Raw genomic sequence first — 27148 nt, forward strand, 5'->3', positions numbered from 1 at the left:
TTCTAATTTTGCTGGGTTTAAAATCATTCCTCTTTGGAGTGAAAAGCCCCTCTTAATACAAAGGGGCTATTGTAAATGAATTTGGACTTGGAGATTTCTTTCAGAAAATGCCACAATATGGTATATTTTAAGTATCAGAGCAAGCCACAGTGCCATCTATGGCCATCTGAATTAGAAAGCAGAATTTCGCTACTTTGACAATCTCCGAAGACTAGGAAAGATAGAAAGCCCTCTCCGCTACAGAATACCCTGACAGAAATCTTGCCCCAAATCTATATTTTGAAGACACGTGGAAAGATTATTTCCTTAGAATCTATGAGGGGGGGTAATAATCAGCTAAAAAGACAAAAATTTGTGAATCTCCAAAATTACGTACTTTCATGAGGATAATCTGACTGGAGAGCCTATAGCAAAATGATATACCCATAAACCAAGACTCATCAATCAATTCCCTATGTTAAAAAAAATAAAAAACAACAACAAACCTGAGAAAATGAAAATTATTTTACTTTAAGAAATAGAATAGATTTTAAGATAATAATTTAAGACACAAAAGAGTATTTTTTTTAATCTGTGTCTTTTTTGACTGTGGTTCAAAAATAGTTTAAAAGTTATTTCATAATCAAAAGCTCTAAACACCATTTGACATGATGATCATAAGATTTCAGTTGATATCATAAGCTACGGGTTACGTAAAATTAGAAATTTTTCAACCTGGCCACAAAAGGAACTTCAATTTTCTCCCTAAACAAGAAAAATACTCTAGTAATTCTACTATCAAGTTGTAAGTTATTTTCCCCACACCAATGCACAGCTATCATCATTTGGAACCAACTAGATTTTCTCTTTCTTTCTGTTCCAAATTCACTCGGCTTACTGCCAAGAGAAAATACAGACACAGGGGAGGCAAAGAGCAATTCTGTTAAGATCAATGAAGATGTTGGCCATAACAGAATCCTATTTATCCATCACATCCGTACTTCTTTTTCTGATTAGAGATTACTAGCAATTTCTTGACAATTCTTGTACAAAATTAAGTTACAATCAGTCTTGCAAGACTTCACAAGGGAAAGAAAAAATTACATACATACATATATATATAGTTTTTCCTACTAAATCTAAAAACAATAACATCCTTTATAACTATTCCATTCTTAAAAGGGGTTTTAATATGCATATTTTCCTTTTAAAGCAGTTAAAAGTGAATATTTATAGACAAAAAATTCGCATAAAGACGTTCTATTGGCACTGGCTTAAGAGGTTAAAGGCACAGTCTACTTAGTAGCATGAAATTAAAGGCTGAGGGTTTTGTTTTGCTCTAAGCTCAAGTGAAAATTTAAAATGCTCATTTTGCCACCTAGGGAGAAAAATTATGCTATGCTCTGGTTATGACTTCATGCTATGGCTTCTGTTTTCCCCAAATAAAGGTTATCATAGCACGTAACTTTAAACCAAAAGGAAATTAATTTTTAAGCAATTTCTTAATCGATACAAAAGAAATGTGGGCAACTGTTACTGTAAGATATGGGATTTGCCAACTTAAAACACGTATGTAAAGTAATAGCATTGAAGATTTGAAAGAAAAAAATGAAAATAAGTTAAAATGGCACTGCAACTCTCAGGAAACTCTCAGGAAGGAAGAGCTTCATCCTTTCAGATGCTTCATTTAATATAAAGCAACCACATCACCCAACACATGTAGTCTTTCAATGGCTCTGAACCACAACTGAGATAAAGGCTGAGCTCAGCTTAACCAACAAGGCTTTACTGAGCTCTCAGGCTCGTCAAGCTCTGATGCCCAAGTCACTCTGTACCGGTTAAATGATAAAGTCGGGGAATGGGCACTGGGCCTCAGGATTTTCTACAGTCCCCCAGGTGATTCAGTGTGTAGCAAAGTTTGGAACGAAGGGGGCGCCTGGGTGGCACAGTGGTTAAACGTCTGCCTTTGGCTCAGGGCGTGATCCCGGCGTTGTGAGATCGAGCCCCGCATCAGGCTCCTCCGCTGTGGGCCTGCTTCTTCCTCTCCCACTCCCCCTGCTTGTGTTCCCTCTCTCGCTGGCTGTCTCTATCTCTGTTGAATAAATAAATAAAATCTTTAAAAAAAAAAAAAAGTTTGGAACGAAGGCTCTAGCCCCATATTTTACACCAGATGCAATATCAGACACTCTAGGCCTCTCCTCCCTCCTTTCCATCATACCTCCCTCCCCTTTAATTACCTGGTACTTTCAACCTGAATCAACTTTGCTTCTCATACGTTCCTTCTCATCCTTCAAGTCTCAGTTTGGGTGGCACCTTCACTTCCACACAAACACACAGGTTGGATGCCCCTCCCTGAAAGCACGCCCTTTCACGCACTACCCTACCAGAGCCTCTCCAACTTCACTTACCACAGTATTATAAAGACTGTGAGCTTCTCGAAAAATATGTCTTACTCATCTTTTGACTACTCAATGCTTGACACATAATAGATATTAAGTATACATAGTTATTTATAACAACAAATTGTTCAAAGCCACCAAAATTCAAACCAACTTCAATGAAGTGGCTAGAAAGAACATGAGTGTGAAAGTTCTCTTCCTCGGCTTCCTCATTTGTTCTTTATTATTTTTCCAACGTTATTTATGTAAGTCATCTCTACACCCAGTGTGGGGCTTGAACTCACAATCCCGAGATCAAGAGTCTCATGCTCGTCTGACCGAGCCAGCCAGGCGCCCTGTCATTTGTTCTGTAGCTTGAAATTCATCCTAATATTATTTGTTCTACTAGTGAGAATTTGATTTAAATCACTTTAGCTTCCAGCATATTCTTTCTAGTTGTGTACTATCTTGCCTTATATATTTGGGTGTATTCTAAACCAAATTCTCAGTATAGGACAATGTTGGGAACTTTTAAGTTATAAAGCTATTCAGTCCTCTTTAGGTATGTTAAAGTCAATTCTTTGTTGCTATTGATGACTATACTTAACAGGTACTATAGAATCTTGCCCCTTCTCCTTCCCAATGCTGGTATGTATGTTAGGCCAGTGACATAACAATGCAAAGACAGTGACTTCTAAAAGTTTCCGGGAAATGTCAGTTATCAGAAATTAGAGAAGGAATGGGAAGGAAGTCCAAAGTAAATAATTTTACATGTATTTTTAACTCTAGATGAAAAACTCAGCACAACTGTAACTCTAATTAGTAATATGATACATATAATAAGGTGATATAAAATGACATCCAGTACCATGATTCTTCTACCTTTAATTCTGAACCTCCTACCACAAGGTCAAAGAGAAACTGCTTGTATAGATTAATTTCTAAGATGTTTTTTTACAAAACAAAATGCACTAGAATATAAAAGCAATGCAACTTAGAAGGTCATATCTGAGAATAAGACAGAAGATTTCAAGTCTCAATCCTTTGTGTAGATGGCAGTTAGTCTACTGAAGCACTGAGAAAGAGGGTTTACATCTTTAGATTATTGAAGGAATCTTCTGGCTTTACTATACCTTCCCCTCTATACTCTTTAATTCTAGGATCATCACTTGTACACAGCAAAGTCACTGACTAAAAATCAGTGCTGTTCTCAAAGTCCTTGCACGGTTCTTATTTTATTTGACATTCCTATTTACCCATTAGGTAGGCAGAACCGACAGGGTGATCTAAATTTGCAGATACAGAAACTGCAGCAAGGATGAACACGGCATGTCTGAGGTCTCAAGCCTAGAGTTCCTGGGCTGTTCTCACAATTTCACACTTCCTCTTCCATGACCAAATTTAGCTTGCACACAGTATTAGAAAATATGGGATGGACCATTTCTAACAAATGTCTAACAGTATATACATGATTGTTTTGGAGTGTAAATAAAGCCGTCAAATAGGGGCCCTGGATCAGACAGCATTTGAAATGAATAGCACTGAATCATGTTCTTTAAAAAAAAAAAAAAAATGGAGAAAAGAAAAATTCAAGCTTCACTGAAACTAAATAGAATATAATCTGTAAGATTCTAACTATGGAGATAGTTTTCTCCTTTCTAAGCTTCACTTTAAAAAGCACATATGTCCGGGGCATCTGGGTGGCTCAATCGTTAAGTGTCTGCCTTTGGCTCAGGGCGTAATCCCAGGATGCTGGATCGAGCCCCTCATCAGGCTCCCTGCTCTGCTGGGAGCCTGCTTCTTCCTCTCCCACTCCCTCTGCTTGTATTCCCTCTCTCTGGCTGTCTCTCTCTGTCAAATAAATAAATAAAATCTTAAAAGAAAAAAAAAAAGCACATACGTCCACAAATAAGACACCCTAGTCTTGGCTTCAGTTGAAATTTATTTGTAGAGTAGGTTTATACAAAAAGATCAAAATAAGAATACAATGAAACAAGAAAATGTCATTCAATATGCAGAGATGCAATGTTTCATTAGGAAAGTCAAAGAGTATCAGGTAAAAAAAAATCAGAAGAGATTAGCAAAGGGGTCTCTTGTTTTAAAGTACAGAATACAGTTTTCAGAAACTCAGTTCATTTCTATAATCAGACATTTCCAACCAAGGCCACTGCCATTCAATGTAACTTACCAAACCATAAAATCTGACACTCAGTCCATTTTAAGAATGCAATTACAGATCAAATTCTTCATAACCAATAATAGAAGTCTCCATTTTCTTTTTTTTCTTTTGTTTTTTAAAAATGTTATTTATTTATTTTAGTGGAGGGGGGGCAAGAGCAGAGAGAGAGAGGGAGGGAGAGTCTCAAGCGGACTCCACGCTGAGCTCGGAGCCTGATGCGGGCCTCGATCCCTGGGATCATGACCTGAGCCAAAACCAAGTATTGGATGTTCAGCCGACTGCACCACCCTGGTGTCCCCCAAATCTCCATTTTCCTAGTAGATTTCTAAGTCCCAGACAGAGATAACTGGTTTTAAACCGTACTCAACAGAACCAAATGGAGAATGAGAAAATGCGGACAGTTCCTTAGAATCTTCTGTGATGGAGACTGATCTATAGCAGCTTCTGTGAATTTGCAAAGACAGGAGGAGCCTCACGAACTAATAAAACGCACTAAGGATGGAGTCCCATTTCTTGATGTTCCTAAATTTGACCACACTTAAGCATTTCAGAGGGATTTGTAGAAAAGCTTTTAATCTATGACCTTATGAACTTCTTAAAACAAAAGCCTAAAGAGCAATTTGACTCCACATTTATTATTTGTTTTTACTCTTAAATATGATTCTTCCATTTTGGGGAAACTAAAACACACAAAGTTAAACAAAACAACCTAAGCAAAAAATGAAACCATCTCTATGCATGGTCCGTTTCCTGGTAGACTTTTAAGGACGTGGAATCAAGAGAAAAAAGTCTCTGGTTGAAATCTCTTCTAGCCCCATTTTAACTTCTTGTACAGGGAAGCTGAAAATAGTTGACATGGCAAAGCTCTTCAATTACTATTACACAGTTTAAAACCCTTCACCCTAGAGATCACTTTTGGCTCGTCTTCATCACCAGCAGCTCAATGCTCCTAAAAGCGATATGCTAAGTCAGAAGTGCCTAATCTATTTTAAGTTTTGTTCTGAACCTCACAAATGTAGGCCTAGATAAAAGACAATAAGAGTGGCATAAAGAGCAACTGAGGATTCAGGAAAAAAGAAGTAAAAGTCACAACCACCATGTGTCATTCCCAGGTGCTAATTTACATCAATGTAGCAAAGCACAAAATTGACACACTTTATTAGAATATTTTTGTAACCCTAAGGCTTAAGTAGGAAACCTCTAATTCAGTCAGTGGTGTTACATAATGCAGTTGTGAGTTTCGAGATCCGTAGAACACAAGCTTTAAGAGGGTGATGAACATGTGAGTAAGGGTCCTGTGTGGAGCCACGACCTTGAAGCTTTAGGGAGCTCCAGCATCATCACTACCAGAGCATCACCGTCCTCCTTTCCTGTTTGGCATTTACCAGGAGAGTGACCGGCAAGTACTTTGATAAAAAAGCATTTCATTTAGAAATCAATTAGCTACTTTTCTTTCCAAGGAAAGTATACCATACATGAAAAATGAGAATGACTCAAAGGCAAAACCAAGTAAAAAGGCTTGTCTTTTAAACTACTTAGGGCTTTTCCCAGAGAATTGAACAGGGGTTCCACAACTCTTGATAACACAGCCTCTGACCATTTATTTACAGAATATCAGACTATTTTTGACCATGGGACAGTTTATAAGCAACCAGTAAAAAGTTTACTATTTATGAGCAAACAATTTATCATTAAAACAGAGCTGGCTTTTTGACGATGGCAATTAGCTTCTTCATGTTTCAAACACCAAATAACACTTTCCCATTAATTTTTAAACCAATGTGGCTTTAACTTAAAATAAACTGTACATCAAAAGAATGGAAAATAAACAGCCAGGAACACAATTTGACGAATTGGATTTATTTAGTTTATTTATCTAAACAGGGACCATTGGATCTCTTTAATAGGCTGACAGTTGCACTGGGCTGGTTAATAAAACATTCAACAGTGTCTTCAGCCAATATAGAAATGCAAATCCCATCAGAAATATTTTATTCATGAGGCAGTAATTTCAGTTACTACCAGTTCCTTAAAAAAAAAAAAAAAAAAAAAAAGCACTCTGCAAATAAACAGTGCCATCTAGTGACTAGCAATGAAGCCAAATTTGCCACAGGCTTATGATTAATCTTTCAAAAATCTCACCTGTTTTTACCTTTCCTCTTTATTTCTTAGGTGAAATGAAAGAGGCTAGGTAAACCAAGCAAACAACAGAAAAGTCGGCAACAATTTGTTAAGTCATTTAAGAAGCATTATAAGCAGAGACAACTACATTAAAACCAATAAGCTTTATACTCTTTTTTTGTTTGTTTTAAAGCAATTTAGCACTGTAAAATACACACTTCATCTGCTTAGAAAACTCAAGCTGCCAGAAATGCCACAATGTCATGACAAAAATTTGCTCCTTCTGCCATCAAATGGCACTATAACTTTAATTTCAATGTTTAAAAAAATGCATAAGTTTAGGTAAGAAAATATATTCTAATAAAATTGCAAGGTCCAATCAGAGATCTGACACCAATTAAGTAACTTACACGCACTGAACACGTGAGTGCGTCACACAGACGTATTTGTCTCAGTATACACTTCAACGTGGCGAATGACTACAGTGGACATGCAAGCTCTTTTTGCAGCTCACACAGCTCTACAGGAGCTAAAGGCAATGGTCTCAAGCCCAAGACAGTCTTTAAAAAAAAAAAAGGCACATTGGAAGAAAGTGTCAGAGCTTCCCAAGTGAAGAAAATCTACTAAGGCCAACTTCAAATTCAGTCCATAAGACTAATGATAAAATATTTAATATATAGTACAGTTCCATTCAAGTATACATGGTGGGAGAAGGGTCAAGAACATGAACCTTTTACAGCATCTTGCATTAGGAGACCAGAGTGACACACACACACACACACACACACACACACACACACACAGATCAGCCCCCTTCTGGCATCACTACAGCCGAAAATAGGCTTTTGGTTTCTTCCCTACCCACTGCGTCCATTTCCTGTGTCAGCCTCTGGAATTATTGGAGGCTCTGTGAATAGAAGATTTACCAGGGTCAATGCCTAGAATGAGAATCCTACAAAAAAAGAAGGCCACTTGCCTGATGATTTTTTTTTTAACAGTTTCATACAGCAGGGCCTTAGGAACAACTGTCTTAAGGAAATAACTACAGGGGCGCCTGGGGGGCTCAGTTGTTCAGCGTCTGCCTTCGACTCAGGGTGTGATCCCGGGGTCCTGGGATTGAGCCCCGCATCGAGCCCCACATTGAGCCCTGCATCGGGCTCCCTGCTCTGCTGGGGGCCTGCTTCTTCCTCTCCCACTCCCCCTGCCTGTGTTCCCTCTCTCGCTGGCTGCCTCTCTCTCTGTCAAATAAATAAATAAAATCTTTAAAAAAAAAAAAAAGGAAATAACTACAAATAAGGAAAATCACATACATGCACATAAATGTAGTGTTACTGTCTCCCTTAAGGGCCAAGTCATATCAAGATAACTAATATAGGGGCGCCTGGGTGGCACAGCGGTTAAGCGCCTGCCTTCGGCTCAGGGCGTGATCCCGGCGTTATGGGATCGAGCCCCACATCAGGCTCCTCTGCTATGAGCCTGCTTCTTCCTCTCCCACTCCCCCTGCTTGTGTTCCCTCTCTCGCTGGCTGTCTCTATCTCTGTCAAATAAATAAATAAAATCTTTAAAAAAAAAAAAAAAAAAGATAACTAATATAGTCTTCAGTTTGTGATTAAGAACTATTGAAAATGTAACATGAGTTCAGTTTCAGACCAGATATGGAGAGCCATGAATATCTGCTTGCCTTACCATACTAATATATCTTCCATGGAAGAGTAGCTTAGAAAAAGAAATCTCAGTTGTGTCTAATTTCAGAGTTGTAAAATCTCCATAAGGACAGGTAACAGTATCTTTCTCATATAATTGTGGATTAAATGAATAACGTATTTAGTCTTCAGCCCTGGGTGGCCTATGATTTTATTTCTCATCACACTCTAACACAGAGCAGATACAGAGAAAGAACAACAAAAATGATCCAATGAGTCACAATAAAAATGTAATTCCAAGGGATACTTTAATAAGAGCCATAATGTTGTTGAAACCCTTTGATTTGGTAATCTGCCCTCTGAGAAATGACCCTGATGAAATAATCCTGTTCTAATATGTTCATCGTAGCACAATAAATTACACAGGGAATAAATGGAAATATATTACAATTCAACAAAAGATGAACTAGTATCACTGATTGAAATATTATGCACCCACTAAAATGATTCTGAATTCATAGAACTGAAAAGTACCAATGCTAGAATCTTTTGTTTGAAGAAAGGTGGAAAAACGTGAGTTGAGAAACATCATTATTATGTAAAATAAAACAATAAATTATGCACGGGAGAGGGGAAGGGAAGACTGGAAGAAAACAAATCAAAACGTAAAATGTGGATCTTCTGGGGTAATAGGGATAAGGTGTTTTTTTCTTCTTTCTACTCTTCTTTATTTTCAGAATATTCTATAATGAGCAAGTATTTTTACAGAGAATCAAAAAACAAATGTAATTTTTTAAAAAATGGTAAGCATATTTATTAAGTGCATATAGTGGAAGAAAATTTCTTCTCTGGAATGGTGCTGTCCATTCTGGCTGTCTTATTTCCTTCTAAAATGCACTTAGGTTCCTGCAAGAAGGATAAGCTGATGCTATAATTACAAATATTACTGCTGACACTACCTAAATCTCTAAAACATGATTTCATGGTTTTCTACAGCTTCCACAGAATAGAAGTAAAATATCCCAGGGAGTCATAAGAACAGAAAAGATAAAATGTAAACAGAAGCATCAAGTTCTTGACCTTTCAACCAAAATCAAAATTTAAAAGAGTTCAGCTTTCTCATTTGCACTTCTTTAGTCTATCTTAGACTTTAAAAAAAAAAACAGAATAGGGCTACTGCCTTCACTCATAAACTCGGATACTCAAGTTGTCCATTCACCTGTTAAAAGAGAGAGTGCAGGTAGTAGCAGTAAAAGCTTCAAGCTGTTCCACAACATCCTTTGAACCCTGACCTAAGGGACCAACTCCGATAGTCTGCAGGTAGTTGGGTTTCTAGGACCATTCAGCCTCACTGCTGAGACTGTCAATAGAAGTGCCATTCTCTGATGTAGACAGCTTTGCACTAGGAGCTGGCTAACAATCACATCACATAGTCTGCCAAACAGGAAAAGGACAGCATTCGGGCACCAATGACCTGGGATAGAAGTGAACTTGAGACGGGGGCTAAAAAGCTCTACTTCTAACATTCATTACAATCAATTCCTCCACCCCAAATACTGTATGTGTGTGTCCGTCTTAAAGGAAGTTCAGCTTTGTTACAAGAAAAAAGAATATGCAACTACACAAATAAACCACAAGATGGCGCCAGCACCACAGTACAATATCCGAGACGTAAAAGGCATTCAACATACCGTGTCCTTACGTGACTTTTGGAAATTTATCCTGGTACATCATGTACTTGTTCCTTCTTTTTCTACTTATGAGAGTTGGTCAAACATTTTATACAATGTTAGGATTTCTTGTTTGTACAAGTTCAGGGGTTTTTTGTTTGATTGATTTTATTTTCTTAAGAAATAAACAATAATCTTAAACTTGAAAAATCCTCTACTATATATTCCCCCCTTTTGGTTCGTTCTTTTTCCTGGAATTTCCTGTCATGACACTGCTCTAGCTAACCTTACACCAATACTGAAAAAAGAAATTACCAGAACAATAGAAATATATGAATTCTAATTTAAAAAATGTTTTCAAATACATAAAGAGGATATTAAATTGATTTTTATGGAAACGTGAAGTTGGAGATCCTTCTCCAAAGGATCATGGAGAAAACAAAAGAAAGTATGTTTAGATGATTTGATTCTGGCCCGGGCTCTAAACAACAGTGTGACTCTAACGTAAGTCATTTGGTCTTCCTGGTCTTCCACTTCCTCATCTGAAAATAAGATCTTTGGCTTCTGGCCTCTCTGGACCTAATATTCCTAACTTACGCTGAGACTGTAAAAAGCCAAAAATGAGCAACAGGAGGCTATCAGAGGCCAAATGTCCAGGATAATAGAGTCAGGCCAATGAACAGAATCATCAGGAATAGCAACAGTAGAAAAGGGAACACAGTGATGACCACTGCCTTCCCTTAACTTCCCACAATTATGAATACAAATTCTAACCCAAATTTTAAAATCTTTTATGTAGCTATTTATTCAGTTACAAATTAAAATCTATGATATGAGTCATTGTGAACAGTAGACTATTTTTTTTTTCAGATGCAAGGTCTTGCAGAGAACAGGTATTGGGGGGCTATGGATGGATTGGAGATTCTGGAGGTCACCCAAAGCAGGCAGACAGAATTCGGACCAAACATAAGGCAGAACAGTCATTGAATGCTCCAGTCATTCAAGTGGAAGCCAAGAAATCCCACAGCTCAAAAGTAGGTCTACTCTAGACATGTCCTTAAAAACTTTAACAATAAGCCTTGAGAGGATTGATCTGATCTGTTAGTAAGTTACCTGCTTGCCCAAATAAAGCTCAACATTCTCTAAGGGGGTACCTTGGCTGGCTCAGTCAGTAGAACATGTGACCACTGATCTCAGGGTTGTGAGTTCAAGCCCCACGCTGGGCATAGAGCTTACTTAAAAAAAGAAAAAGAAAAAAAAATCTCTAAAACATGCATTGACAGCACAGGTGATATCATACCATTGAGGCAAAAACTGGCTCTTGGGAGGATGAAGAATTTTAGATATTACAAAGACATGGAGCCCTCCAAAGGGTCACAGTATGTACAGATATACAATATATCTGTAGCATTAAAATTTCATGGGAGTGGGAGGAAGAAGGGGCAATTGGAAAAAAAAAAAGTCTGAAAAGATTCCTTAGGGGGGTGATAATGAAGAAAAGGTTGAGATACACCACTCTAAAGGAAAACAACAAAATCTAGGCTTTTAACAATGTATGATCCACAATACCAAGCGTATGATAAAATTCCTGGACCCGTAAAGCTGCAATGGGACAGAACAGAAAGCCTACAAGCTGGCCTGGCTTTCATTCAGCAGGCAATGAGCACTCCATAAGATTTTGTGGAACAATGTGACATATTCGATCAGTGTGTTCGAAAGATAATTCGAGACTGGTGCAGAGGGTGGTTTAGAGCAGAAGAATAGAAGGAGGAAAGGCTACCACAAACATCGAGATGGAAAAACATGAGAGCTTCCAGTAGTGGAGAGGAAAGTGGGAGATATTTGAGGGCCGGGTTGCTAATTCTCAGTGATCAACTGGACGTGCAAAGGGACGGCAAGGAAGAAACTAAAGATAACTCAGAAGTGACTAGAACTTGTCAAATTTAAGTGTTTGTGTTTACGGGACTCTGGAATAAAGTAAGTAGTAAGAACTATGAATCTAGAGCTATGGAGGTCTGGGTCAGAAATGCAAGTTGGTACAGACGCAGTCATCGAAGCCGCGGGAGTGGCTCATGCCACACAGAGTAAGACAGTCGGAGTAAGTGGAGAAGGCTGAACGCCCTCTGCCCTTCCTCATTGGTACAAACGATCCCCCAAAGTCTCGATGTTACAAGCGGAATAGCACATCTGCTTCATTTGCAATAAACGTTGCAAATGAGACATGAAGGACCATCTGTGATATTTTTCCTGGGGTTCAATGTTTCTAGGTGTATCACCGTAAGAAAGTTATCAAATATCTTTAAGAAGATAGCCTTCATTCCTTTAAACATAAAAGAATTAAATATAAAAAGAAAATATGAATCAAAAGGGAATTATGTGCCTATTTTCTATACCCTGTTCGAACACCTCATGTGGAAAAATGGGGGAAGCTGTAGACGAGGCGTCAAAGGACCACTCGCTTTGCAAAGGCCCCCAGTGGCTTCTCACCAATCCAGAGTAAAAGCCAAGGTCTTTACCATGTCTACGATGCCCTCGTAGATCTTTCCTCTGTCTCTCTCTATAAACACGTGCGCCTCTTCCTCTTTCACTCACACCACGGAGAACACCCAGCAAAGATAGCCACAACCACTGCGCTAGCCACTGTCCCCCATTTACTCACTTTATTTTCATTTATACCACTCGTCACTCCCTGAAATTATGATATAGATGTATTTGTTTATTTGCTTCTTGTCTTCCCCACTAGAATTTAAATTCCATGAGAACAAGAACTTTCTCTTAATCACAGCTTTTTCCAAGCACCTAGGGCAGTGTCTTATCCACAGCCAGGCTTGAGAGCAGTGTGCTGAATGGCATCCAGAATCGATCTGAACCTCTTGGTTCTATCATGTGTAAAACGGGGTAGTCATCCACATCTACTCTGTCTACTCTTGATACCATGAAAGGAAGCAGTGTATGCTAAAGCACTTTATAAACTCGAAGTCACTATACCATGGAAGCTGGGGGCTGGTAGTGGTAAAGGATGCTTCCTGACCCAGAAGAAAGTTGTGCTAACAATTATCCACATAAACACATGAATTTTTAATGATAGCCTGGAGAACAGATGCTCAGATCACAGTTACTGGTTCCATTTTTCTTCAGAACAGAAAATAGGCCTAAGAAATACTTAAAGCATACAATATTGTTTCCAAATACCTAAAGGATTCTACCCAGATTATATTCTTCAGGAGACAAAAACCCTGAAGATTGAGCTAGCTGACTTATAAGCAACAGGAGCAATGTAATTTCTGAAAAAATTTTAAGAAGAAAAGATTAAAACTAAATTCAGTGTTATGAGCTGAAGGGTGTCTACCTCAATTCATATGTTGCGGTCCCAACCCTTAGTACCTCAGAAAGTGACTGCATCTGGAGAACAGTTAACGGAGTTAACAACGAGGTCGTTAGGGTGGGCTCTAATCCAATGTGACTGGTCTCCTTATGAGAAGAAGAAATCAGAACACGACACAAACAAAGGTAAGACCATGTGAAGACCCAGGGAGAAGACAGCCATCTCCAAGCCAAGGAGAGGCCTCAGAAGAAACCAACCTTGCTGATACCTTGATCTCAGACTCTCAGCCTCCAGAACTGTGAGAAAATAAATTTCTGTTGTTTAAACCGTCCAGTCCATGGTAATTTATTACAACAGCCCTCACAAACTAATGTTATTTTAGGAACCAAGAGAGAAACATGTGAAAAGGAGTTTCATATAGATGAGGTTAGCAAACTAAAACAATCCTCACAAATATTTTACTTTACTTGCATCATTTATTTTGAAACATTAATTTTAATTAGAATTGTCTAAGTAATTTGAGTTGTCGAATTCTCAAATCAATTTAAATTTTCTCACTATACCTCATATTCTCGCTAAGAGAACCCACCTTTCACAAAGCAGTTAGAGAAGGTTTTATCTAGCACAGAGCACAGGAGCTAGCTAGTTACACTTCTTTTCCGAATTTAGGCCCACGGTGGATTCCAATTTTTTTTTTAATTAATAGAAACACAGTTTAAAAGGCAATTGCATCAGAGTCACTGCTATAGCCTATCTCAACTTCTCAGGAAAATATCCATCAAAATATAAAATAAATGTGCCTAACTGCAAATCATCCTGTCTCCAGAGTCTAGGGGGATTTCTACCAGGTCCGGCACTACTGTCTAGAAGGCACAGCCTGCACAAGTAAAGCACTTAAGGCTGGTACAGAGGCAGAAAGACCCTGACAAATTCTTGACTTTCTTTATGAATTTGGACCCCAGGGTCAGAAATGAAGTTGAATCACATACCAACGCATGACTTTACAGGTAAAGCTCAGATCTTTCTTCATCTCCATCTTTTTTTTTCAAGTAGTAAAATACCCATAACATAAAATTTGCCATCTGAACCATTTTTAAGTGTACAGTTTAACAGCGTTAAATATATTCACAAGTTGAGTAACCAAGCTCTAGAACCTTTCATCTTGCAAAACTGAAACTCTACACCAATTAAACAATAACTGCCCGTTTCCCCCTCTCTCCAGTCCCTGGCAACCACCATTCTACTTTCTGTCTCTCATATTTGACTACTCTAGGTACATAATATAAACAGAATCATATACTGTTTGCCTTTCATGACTGGCTTATTTCATAGCATAGTGTTCTCAAGCATGTCGTGTCATGTCGTGTCATACGTTAGAAATTCCACCATTTTTAAGTCTCATTGTACGCATGTACCGTATTTTGTTTATCCATTCATCTGCTGCTAGACACGTGGACTGCTTCCATATTTTGGTATCGTGAATAATGCTGCTATGAACATGGGGGTGCAAATATTTCTTTGAAATCCTGTTTTCAATTCTTTTGGATATATACCCAACAGTGGAATTGCTCAGCTCTATCTTTTATACTCCTATTACTTTCTAATGACTAACAATTTCAACATTAAATGTTTAAATTTGCATTCTTAAATTTGCTATAAAGTGAGTAGGGTTGAAAGTCGGACATATAGGAAGAGAAAGCTAAATACCCTCACGGGGCAACTGGTATAAAGGATCACTTGTATAAATTATTAATTGAATTCCTTTTGTCCTTTTGGGGGGAGGAGTGTAACATATCCTTTTAAGACTCTAATAAAGTCAATGGCACCTACCCGAGGAAAAAAGTGCACATAGAAATGGACATCCAAAAATACCTAAATAATTTCAGGACGTTCGTGTGCCCCTGAAGTCCGTCTATGAACACTGCATCTGAAAGGCTGCAGACTAAGAAAAGCCAAAACTGGGTTTCAAAATTCTCCTAAACGCTAAGTATCAATAAATACTATCTAAACTCAGAGGACGACATGCTTTGGATCTCTCTGCGAGTCAGAAATCCAATGTACCTCATAGTCCATCATTAGCTAGCTCTTTAAATATTTTTAGACCCCAAGCCATAGACAATGAAAGCTGTGCTGTCTCTGGTACCCGCCCCGGGAGACTACGCACATCAGCCTAAATGAGGCATGTGGAGGAAACGACAGAAAGCACGGGTGAAAATGCAGTTTAAAGATTGGTAAATAGGACAGAGGGGGGAATCCAACTCACAAAATCTGTTTCAAGTTTGCCCATTTCTTGCTTGTAGCTTCTCATCCTGTTGCTGTACATTCCTCGACTTTGGGGCGGTATCTCTCGGACTTCCAGATCCATCTGTTCAAGCTGGCAGGGTGAGAGGAAAACGTGACTTAAACCATATGCTTATACTTTATTTGGCCAGACATTTAGAGCTGAAAGGATTTAATCCCAATTTCTCATTTTACACCTGAGGAGCCAGGCCGAGGGAGCTGTCTGTCCATGATCAAGTAACACCGGGACTACTTTTGGGCTTAAGTTTAGTTTTGTGGCAACAAATAAATAGTCCCTGAGTGCTTGCTAGCGACATGCAGAGTGCCAAAGCGATGGGTATTAAGGAGGGCACGTATTGCATGGTGCACTGGGTGTTATACACAAGTAATGAATCATGGAACTTTACATCAAAAACTAGGGATGTACTGTATGGTGACTAACATAATATAATAAAAAATATTATTATAAAAAATGTTTTTAAAAATATATGCATTAATCCAAACATCCTCAATAATAACAATTTTAATACCTTTGGTGTGTCCTATCATTCAATCCAGCCTCAGCTGGTTTGGTCTTCTGCCCCAAACCAACCAGGACTATGGAAATGTAAAACAAACCATTATTTCTACCCTAAATCTATAAAATGTCAGCCCAGCCTTAGTCGTTTGGTGAAAAATCTTCTGGAAACTCTTTTCTGATTAGGAAAATCACCAGTATGTGATCTGAACCTCCAGCCTCACTCCTTCTGCTTCATAACCATGTTGATGCGGCGTTAAGGGGATACAGTAATCTACTAAATTACACAAAGCTCAACGAAATCACAGCCGCATACTTTTCAAGAATCTGGCATTAATAACACTTTGGATACAACACATGCGCATTTAATGAGAGCCAATACAGAAATACTGTGACGGTTAAGAACACAGGCTTTCGAGTCAGACGCCTGTGTGCACATCATAGGCTCCACTATTTACTAGTTGTGCAGCCTCGGATGGGTTTATTAACTCCTCTGGGCCCTACTTTTCTCATTTCTAAAAATAGTATGTCTTTTGTAGGACAGCTGTAAAGATTATATGGTGTAATTCCTGTAATGTGCTTACAACAGTGTCTCTATCGGTAATCGCTAGATTAATGTTAATAATAGTAGAGATGATTACTGACGATGCAGAAGAAATACAGCAAGTATAGACAGGAGGTATCAGAGGTAGCTTACTTATACTTGGCATTAAAAAAATGAAAACCATCAACAACTGCAAATTGGTTCAGGCCATGTCAAATAAACTCACATCCAAAAATGCTGCTCTATATCTTACGTTTTCAAACATCTTAATGAGTTATTTCCACAACTACTATAAGCTTATCACTAATAAAACTCTTACTTGTCCAGTGTTAGAGACTGAATAACCAGTCTTTTCAGATAAACCAGAAAATCATGTTTCAATTCACAGGCCTTAATTTTTATTAAGAGAGAGAGAGAGATACTTTTAGTTAGCCTTGATTTAAGCAGTGACCATTTAAATTATTGCCGTGTCTCAAAATAAATGTGAAACACCAATAAATTAAACAGTTACTCAGCAAGGCAATTTTTAAAATACCTCTCTGGGGGCACCGGGGTAGCTCAGTTGGTTGGGTGTCTGCCTTTGGCTCAGGTCAGGATCCCAGGGTCCTGGGATCGAGCCCTGAGTCGGGCCCCCTACTCAGCAGGGAGTCTGCTTCTCCCTCTCCCTTTGCCCCTCCCCCTGCTTGTGCTCGCTCTATGAATAAATAAATAAATAAATAAGTAAAAATCTTTTTAAAAAATTACAAAAACCCACTTCTCTGAAATCATCATTAAGTACCTAGCTCTAACCGAGTGAGCAGGATCATTCAAGTAACTGCCTAAGTACACATCGGTGAAAATCCAAGAGTTAACTATACGTCTGTTTAAGGCATTTTATAAAGACCCTGGAAACGAAATTAAAAGTAGGTAAGAAAAAAAAAAGTGGGTAAGTAAGAAAAAAGGAAACACACGATAAGCAGTTCCAATGAAACCATAAATAAGTTAACATGAACTTGTTTTGTGTTGTCCCAACATTCAGACGGCCAACATAACGTGGGGGACACAGTAATCACAAGACAAGCAGCATCTAAGAGCTTAATACAAACCAGTTGTTCAGCAGAAACACAAGTAATCCTAATAAGTGAAATAAAAAAGAAGTTTTTCTCCAGGGTCCTCATCCAAAGGAGAGGATGTAATACAATGAACAGTGTCCTTAACAAGGATGTCATTGGAATTAAGTAAATCAGCTGTCTGATCATTTCAAACAAATAGAATACGTATCTTAGAACTCTTGGGGTTGGTCACCACTGAGGATGACTACAAGGTCCATAGGGGATGACTATATTTTACACTTCCTGGTACAGTAAGTACTTGGTTATTAGGAAACCAGCTTTCTAACATCACTGAGTACCTTGATGGCTCAACAAACCAAAACGCAGATTTTGAGGCAAAAGAACTGCTCCTGGGAACTCAACAACCATACAAGCGGTCAGGTCAAGACCCAACGACTGAGCAGCTGCCCTGTGCTACCGACGGGAAGCTTGCCGGCCAGAAGGAACGGGTGTCCTGGCTGGCAGCTACGGTATGCAGAAGTCAGTCTTTTTACATGAAGGCCGGAGAGCAGGAGAGAAATAGCTGACTATAAAAAGAGAAGGAAGTAAGGAGAAAAGCATTTGCAAAAAGGGAGAACCTGTCAGAGAGAGGTGAACACTCGAAGCTGGGGAGCTGGAGGCAAAGCTGCTGCGGCGACAGCACAGCAGGGATGAGAAGTGGATCTTCCCAGGCATAGAGAGCACCCGACATTCTGACGGCTAGAAAAGAGCCAGACGAGACAGAGCAGTGCAGTGAGCTCGCTACCGCAGCCCTCCAAGTCATAGGGCAAAGGTCTGCTGTGTCGCAGGGAACGACAGCCACCCATTTCTGCAGAGCCCCGAAAACGGTCGCCCCTTGTGTATGGCCCTCTCGACAAAAGTCAATCAGTCAGTCGAATAAGCTTGGAAACGCTCCATGCTTTAGCTGCCTCCTACAGTCCCTTCTTAGAGATTCACGATGCCTCTTAGTCTCCTTACGGGTCCAAGAAGATTCTTTGAAAAACAACTGAAAAAGATGCCAACCTCCAATTCTCTTTAAGCTAGCTAGTTTCCCAAACGTACTTTAACTGCTAACAGCGGTTACCAGAAACACACTCGGAAAACTATTCTAAGTATATCACTAAGTACATACGTACTGAAGGAACCCCAAGTAGCACCCCTCAGTATTTAGGAAAGCAACACACTCATTTGGGACCACAATGCAGTAACAAGTAGAGTCATACTTGTGATACTTGGCTTTAAAACCAAAAACTGGGACACAGTACCTTTGAATACTTTCTGTTCCTTGATTTGCAAGTTTCTTTATTTGAAAAAGTAGTAGATGAGCTAAAACTCTGGGTTTAGCATATTTAAATATAAGCCCATATTCCACCACTTGCTGGGTATGGCACCTTAAAATTACTTAATTTTTCTAGGCCTCAGTTTCCCCATCCACAAAATGGGGGCAAGAACGGTATTGAGAATCACTCCTCCGTGTGTCTCTCACGCTCCCACATGTCTTCCTGGGCATGCCAAGAATGCGAGGCCCTGACCGCTCCTTTCTCAAGCCATTTCTCAGGGTTGTATTTACAGGGAGCAGCCCTGGGGGAGGAAATACTCTGTCCCTCTGGGACAAACAGCAGACTCACTCACAGGCTGCTACAAAACAGGGCATTTCCCAGCCTCCAGGTTCTCTCCCTGTAAAGTATTCTGCTATGTGTAGGCTTTCTTCCAGGCAAACCTGCATCACCCTGTGGGAGCTGGGGCTCAGGGACCTGAGGCAGCGTGCTGAAACTCTGACAGCACCCTTCACTGTAATAAAATACTTTTGTCTCTGACCTAGGAATCTCCTGTTTTCCGCCAGCAACCATGAAACTGTGGCAAGCTCACCTGTTACAAAGCAAGTCAGGGAACATCTCAGGTCCTTAACACTTCTTGATGAATAGCATTTATCTCACAGGACTTGTGTGAAAATTAAATATTATAAAGCAAGTAGTATGCTTAACCCAGGGTCTGGTACTCAGTATACCTTTAACAAGCATGAGCTATTTCTAGCTATTATGAAAAGTATTATGAAGGAATAAAAATTAAAGGTGGACTTTTAATGAATTACCTTTATTAAGAAAAATAAAATCCCAAGAAACTATTAAATTCTCTTCAATTTAAAAACTGATCAAGTCCGAATTATCAAATGCTAATCAGAAATGTTTCATGTTTCTACATAGTATAAAACAGGCTAGAGGAAGGTATCAGCAGAAAAGCTCTGGTTGTATGTTAAAACATATGACCACATCTGTACCTACCAGTTCTTTTGCTTCTTCGAGCTGTTTCTCCACATTTGCAACCATCTGCTTCTTCTCATCTGAAACAAACAATAAATACCAAGGAATTGCTAAGAATACAAGCAAATGTAATATATGAAAACTACTATTTTTATATGCCTTTTCTTTTCTGGTGAGAGTAGAGAATTACCACATCAGGCAAATGACTGGATCATTCTTTAGTGGGTTAGGAACCATTTTAGGCCACTGAGCCCAGGCTATGTAGAAATATATAATCCCATGCAGTATCTAATTCTGAAAAGATGCTATAACATTTCTAAAAGAAAACAAAAATGAGCTCGTTCTTTAGAAGAAACTGTGTCAACAAGAGCAGATTTCGAGGAGTCTTCAGAGTCGTGACTTTAATAAACTGGGAATAACTGACATGAATACAATATAAAAGTCACATGGGGTAAATGGGTGATGGGTTAAGGAGCACTTGTAGAGATGAGCATTGGGTGCTGTAGGTAAGTGATGAATCACTAAATTCTACACATGAAACTAACTGGAATTTAAATAAAAATTTGGGGGAAAAAAAGTCACATACCAAAACAATTCCTGAAACTGGGCATGATCTTACAATCCTTTAAAAGACTGCAATTTCATTAAGAATTGGGTGTAATGAAAGAAATATTTGAAGTCAGGACTACTGATTTTAAACCCAAAGTCACCACCTACTTTGCTGGTTGTGGGATCCTGGGTAAGAAAGAGTTTTTTCTGAGACTCAGTTGGTACTCTCTAAAATACAAATTTAAAATAGCTAATTCTTTTTAGCTCACAAAGCTGATGGAAGTAAAATTACTTTTAAAATTGTGAAGTGCTAAGTCTCTGTATGCAGCTTATTCAAACTCTACCACCATTAAGTTATCGCGCAACTATAGCTCCCTTTCCTGGGAGAGACATGTCCTAGCAGGTAGCTTCAGAAAACTTCTCACCCCCATTCCAAAACAATTAGTCCATTTATTCAGAGACTACACCCAAGTTTTGTGCTAAGCAAATTTATTGAACATTTACAGTTTTGTGTCTAGCATCCTTCTTTTCTCAGGCAATAACCTCACTCTTTTGAGGCTCTACTCTTCACCAAACAGGTTGATAGGAAATGTTATCTCCTTCTATGACCCTGCCCCTTTGGTCACAGTGACCTAGCAAAGCATGGGCTTCTGCCCCTAGCTGGACCAATCCCAGTAGTTCAATCCCTCTTGCCACATTGGTCTGGCTGGTGGAAGCGGAGTCGGCATATAACTGAAGCAGACCAATCCAAGTCCTCGAGCAACAGCAAAGTCTTTTCCCGTCTCTTGGTAGAGTTATGATGACGTGAGTCTAGAAGCTGTTGGCATCCATTGTTCTAGCTACAAGGACAGCCACTTTGCAGTGGTTAAGAATGAAGTCTATGTTGAAAAAGAAACAAAGCTGAGGGATAGGTATGTAATAGGTGGGTAGGTAGGTAGATAGGCAAGCAAGGAGGTAGGTAGATTTAGTTAGTTTCTGGTTCCAGATAACTCTGAAACAGGTTTTGCTTGAGTTTATCATGATTTGTTTTCTTGAACTGACAGATTTCTTTATTTAAAGTTAGGTTTCGGGGCACCTGGATGGCACAGTCAGTTAAGTATCTGACTCTTAATTTCTGCTCAGGTCATGATCTCAGGGTCTTGAAATCAAGCCCTGCATCACATTCTGTGCTCAGCGTGGAGTCTGCTTAAGACTCTCTCTCCCTCTTCCTCTGCCCCTCCCCACTGCAGACGTTCTCTCTCTCTCAAATAAATAAATAAATAAATAAATAAATAAATAAATCTTTAAAGTTAGGCTTCTGTGAACCTAACGATGACCAGCTAATACAACAAACTAGGGAAGTCATGAAGCTTGAAATGGGTACAACATTTAGTAGCTGACTAACTCTTCAGAAGGATAGTCAACACCAAGTGGGGAATCTTTAGTAGAAGTTATTGTTTTGCTAGAACCATAATTAAGTTTTGCCAACCCCAACCCCTTCCCTTTGATCCCTCCAAACTAAGGGGGTAGCTGTCACATAAGGTGTTTTAATATATACTCCAAGTAAGAAAAATGCACATTTGAAATTAAAATTTGATTTATTTGATTGATTTTCCCTCTTTGAAGAAGTTAAGCCTACATATGGCCAGATTAAAAATTTAGTATATGACCCCGAATTTATTTGCTCCTGGCACAGGTCAATCTGTCCAACACCTCCGCAAGTTACCAGAGAAGCACACGATTTTTATGCCAGAGCAGAATATGAAATAAAACAGCCCATCTTGGACCAGGGGTGAGATTATGAATCTCAGAAGGAACATCTTGTTTTCTTTAAGGTGGTCAATTGTTAAGAAAGTCTGCACCGGACCTCCAGGACTAAGAAGCACCAGCTTTTCTCATCAACAAAACAAAACAAAGGAAGAAGCCGTCCTTGTCCTAAATTCCCCTTTGCTACTAATTTCTCTCTCCTCTATCCACAGTCATGTTTCCCTTTCCCATCTCCCCATTTCCTTCCGGTAATCTCACTCTCACCCCACCAATCCAGTGAAATGACTCTTAAGTCTGATGACCTTTCCTTTGCCCAAACAAATGGACATCCTCTGGTCCTACTTTTACTTAATCTCGTGGCATCCGATATTCTGCTCCTCCCATCTTATCACTTTTTCATCTTCTGGTTTCCACGACGCTCTGATTTTCTGATCCTCCTACACACTCACTTCTGTCTCAGTGTCCTCTGCCAGCATCCTTTTCCTCCATTTATCCTTTAACTTGTCGGCATTCCTGGGAGTTCAGTCCTTGCTTCTCTTCTCTTATGACTATGATCTATGCCCCTGGACAATTTCATCCACTCTCATTTTTAAACTGTCATATTATACATTTATGATCCCAAATCTTTATCTCTAATCCTGATATATTTCCAGGACCCAAGACCTTTAATCTCAATGCCTATGCCCACCTCCACTGTGACTGCCTGACAAACTGCTATTCAAAATTCGCTTCAGAGGGGCACCTGGGTGGCTCGGTCGTTGAGCGTCTGCCTTTGGCTCAGGGCGTGATCCCTGCGTTCTGGGATCGAGCCCCACATCAGGCTCCTCTGCTGGGAGCCTGCTTCTTCCTCTCCCACTCCCCCTGCTTGTGTTCCCTCTCTCGCTGGCTGTCTCTCTCTCTGCCAGATAAATAAATAAAATCTTAATAAAAAAAAAAAAACCAAATCCGCTTCAGAAATTATCACCTCTTTGAAGCTTTTCCTACAAAAGGCTTTTCCTACAAAAGAGTTAGCTGTTCTCTCTTACAGAAAACATCTACAACCCTTACCTAATTCCAATAATTTCTCTCCCACTCACAGGTCTGATTTATCTTCTAGGCTGGGGGCTTTAATTATGTCTTAATGATCTTTATAGCACTGAGCCTGTCATATGATCAGTTCTTGAAAAATGATGGTTAATTGAATAAATAATGTAGGACAGTGTAAACATTTACAAAAGAAACTATGCTACCAACCACGCTGCTTTCCCTGCCTTCATACGTGCTCCTCTCCACCACTTAATCTTCCTAAAATGTGGCTTTGATTGCATCACTTAAGCCTAGCAGTCAAGGTCCTTCACATTCCAGATCCAAACAACCTTTCCAACTTTATTTCCAACTACTAGCTCTCCCATATATATGCTACATGCTAACCAGATAGACGATTATTACCCAAACATCTCTCTCTCTCTTCTTTTTTCCTGCTCTAACCTTTTGTTTAAGCTACTATTTAGGGTTCTTTGGCTGAATACAACAGAATTGATTCTGGCTAACCTCAGCCAAAAAAAAAGGGACTTTATTAGAAAGATAGCTGTTAGAGAAGGAATCTTATTAGAATAAAATGGAGTGGTTCGTAGAGTCAATGGTAAAAATGAGCCCCCAATCTCAGAAAGGACAGCTCCCAGGGTGGCTTGGGGTACCAAGGGAGCAGAAACTCACTGACAGTCTCTGCAAAGGGAGAGTCTTGAGCAGCAATACCATGCTCTCTTTTTGGTTCATTCTGCCCAAAATTTGAATTCAAGCAAACATTCTCTGAATGCGCTCACTTGGGTAACGTGTTTACCTGTTGACCTGGATGGGGCATGGTGGCCTGTCAGTTCCACCGAGCCTGGGTTTAGGTAGTTCCTCAGTGGAAAACTGAGGTGCTGCTATCAGAAAATAGAATAGAGGATTCTGGGCAGTCCAAAACAACAGATACGCACCGCACCCAGTTATTGCAACCTCTCCTAATATACCCTTTCTCGTATTTGTCTGCTAAATCCCACCTCTCCTCGAGGTGATTGCCTGGGACAGATCTTATCTCCTCTGAATTCCTAGACTTCTGTGCTGTGCTCCAGTGGCTCTGATGGTCATGAGAAAGTGCTTTCTGTAGTCTTCCCCTCACCTTCACTTCCAGATCCTTGGAGGCAGGGACCACTCTTGTCCTGTCTCTGTCCTAACTCTGAATTTAGCCCTCTCCAGCGTTCCTCACATTTTTAAGAGAATGAATAGGTGATGATTTAGGAGCAAAGCATGAATGAGGAAGAAAGGAAGGAAAGAAAGACTGAATGAGATGACCTTGAAAAAATCTACCAACATAGTTTTTGGCAGCCTTCTAGCACTATTCCTATGTAATTCCCAAGACAATTCCATCCTTTCCACACCACATGGCATCCGCTTTACAAATGGTACGTTCCTAGAACTCAGAACTTCATAACTAACAGCTACCATTATTTTCACAGGGCTACGTGCTGAACATTGTCAGAGTCGATTCTTGAAACAGCCCTTTGGAGACACTAGTATTATCCCATTCTCAAGCAAGTACATAAACTCAGAGTGATTAAATAATTTCTCCAAAGTTAAACAGCTAATAAATTGCAGAATTGGAATTCCAACAAGGTCTGCTGTCCAGAACTGAGCTCTTAACCTCTGAGGTACTACATAAAATATACTATATAAACAAATCTCATCACCTTTTTTTTCTTTTGCATATAGGCTTGATGAATGGTGGCATACACATAAGTCTTTGCATAGTATGATCTCTTCTTGCGCACGCAATATTAACAGAAGTGCTTAGTGCTGATATACACACAAATCTACATAGCATTGTTAGTATTAAAAGAAGAACTTGGGACGCCTGGGTAGTGCATTCGTTAAGCGTCTGCCTTCGGCTCAGGGCGTGATCCTGGCATTCCAGGATCGAGTCCCACATGGGGCTCCTCCGCTGGGAGCCTGCTTCTTCCTCTCCCACTCCCCTGCTGTGGTCCCTCTCTCGCTGGCTGTCTCTGTCACATAAATAAATTAAAAATCTTTAAAAAAAGAAATTAAAAAAAATAAAAGAAGAACTTGCACACCCCTCCCCCACAAAATAGTCTAAGTGTCAGAGCTAACTCGAATTCAGTGACTGGTACCTGTCTTTGTGCCATGTAGCTATTTTTAGATAAAATAGCAGTAGAAACTATGTACTGGGAAATGTGGAGTAAAACCACTAATAGAGGAACTTTTTATATTAGAGAACTTAAAAATGCATAAATTACTAATGCTACACTATGTAACATGGTAGGGAATGGTCAATACTGAAACAAAGCCATTCTAGAATGATCCATGTAATAATGGATTAGAGTTGGAGATAGCAATATGAATTCATGCTTAGCTTACAATAGATGGCTACACATACAAATATTTATATCTACATGATTTATTGTACACACACGTACTTCCTTATCTGTCAGCTCAGAAGGACTAGAAGCAATAATACCCCAGTAGTAATGAGTGTACCTAGTATCCAGATCTTGTTTTTTTTTTTTTTTTTTAAAAAGAGAGAGTATGGGAGGTTGTCAAAGGGAGAGGGAAAGAATCCCAAGCAGTCTCCACACTTAGCATGGAGCCTTACATGGGGCTCGATCTCATGACCTTGAGATCATGACCCGAGATGCAATCAAGAGTTGGACATTTATCCCACTGAGCCACCCAGGTACCCCTAGGTCTTGGTTTCTAACACCACTTCTCAATGAATGGAAGTAGGACTCCTTATAGAAATGGCTGATTCTGGGACTGGTATAGGAAAAACACAAGATGATATTGGAGTATTTTATAATACTGGAAAGTAAGAAAGTGCCAAAAAGGAAAACAAAACAAAACAAAAAACAAACCTGCAATGATAGGGGTATATCAAAAGGAAACAGAAGCCAGCTAAAAGGGCTTCCAAAGGTCAAAGGTGGAACAATTTGAGCAAAAAAATAAAGCAGTAATGGAATACAATACAAAGAAAAAAATAAATACCATGAACCCATGGATTTAAAGGACTGAATAAGTAAATGGAGATAGACAGAATCTCTCCTGTAGAGAATCCCAAATGATTTATACAGATGCTAAGCCTTCAAGGACGTGGAATGTGATTCCCCACTCCTGAAGTGTGGGCTGTGCATAGGATTGCCTTCCAAAGAGTATGGAAAAGAAGCAAAAGAGTAACTTTACAGTGGTGAAACCCGACAAACACTACCTCAGACAGGTGATCAAAGTTAGTTAGCATCAGTAGTGATAAGTTGTGTTACAATATATTCTTGATGTAATGTGATAAAAATAGTGCTTTATTTCTGTGATCTTCTTCCGCCAAACCTAGAACTCCAGTCTGATCATGACAAAAGTATCAGGCAAATCCCAACTGAGGGATATTCTATAAAATATCTGACCAGTACTCCTCTAAACTGAAGTCTAGAGAAAAGCCTGAGAAAACTGTCACAGCTAAGAGGAACATAAGGAGCCCTAACTGCTAAATGTTTTGTAGTATCCTGGACTGGATCCTAGAATAGTGAAAGGACATTAGGTAAAAACAAACAGATAAAACAAAACATAAGGAAGTCTGAATAAAGTATGGACTTCATTTAATTATAATGTATCAGTATGGGTTCACTGGCTGCAACAACAAATACATCCTATTAAAATATGATGTTAACAACTGAGGAAACTGGGCATGGGATATACAGGCTTTCTCTGTATTTGCCAATTTTCTATAAATCTAAACCTGAAATTAATAATTATTTTTAAAAAATCAATGAAGTCATTACTCAGCTTAACTATTTTGTGGAAGGGAGAGTGGCCACTCTGGGATTAGAGTGTAGGTATGGGATTAAAGTATGCCAATCCAATTT

General features: G+C 39.2%; 1 protein-coding gene across 8 annotated transcripts in view; it reads right to left on the reverse strand.

The window, feature by feature from the left end:
• The window catches only part of VTI1A (vesicle transport through interaction with t-SNAREs 1A), a 358703-nt gene that overhangs the window by 326966 nt on the left and 4589 nt on the right, over positions 1-27148 (reverse strand). For all 8 annotated transcript variants that reach the window (XM_026494125.4, XM_044382127.3, XM_057308551.1 and 5 more), the window contains exons 2-3: positions 19989-20047; positions 15559-15669 (exon numbers count right to left, since the gene is read on the reverse strand). In XM_026494125.4, the coding sequence (XP_026349910.1) occupies positions 15559-15669; positions 19989-20047 (170 nt within the window). The remainder of the gene's footprint in view (positions 1-15558; positions 15670-19988; positions 20048-27148) is intronic.

This window comes from Ursus arctos, unplaced genomic scaffold, assembly GCF_023065955.2.
Source record: "Ursus arctos isolate Adak ecotype North America unplaced genomic scaffold, UrsArc2.0 scaffold_7, whole genome shotgun sequence".
In the NCBI taxonomy this organism is placed as follows: domain Eukaryota; kingdom Metazoa; phylum Chordata; class Mammalia; order Carnivora; family Ursidae; genus Ursus; species Ursus arctos.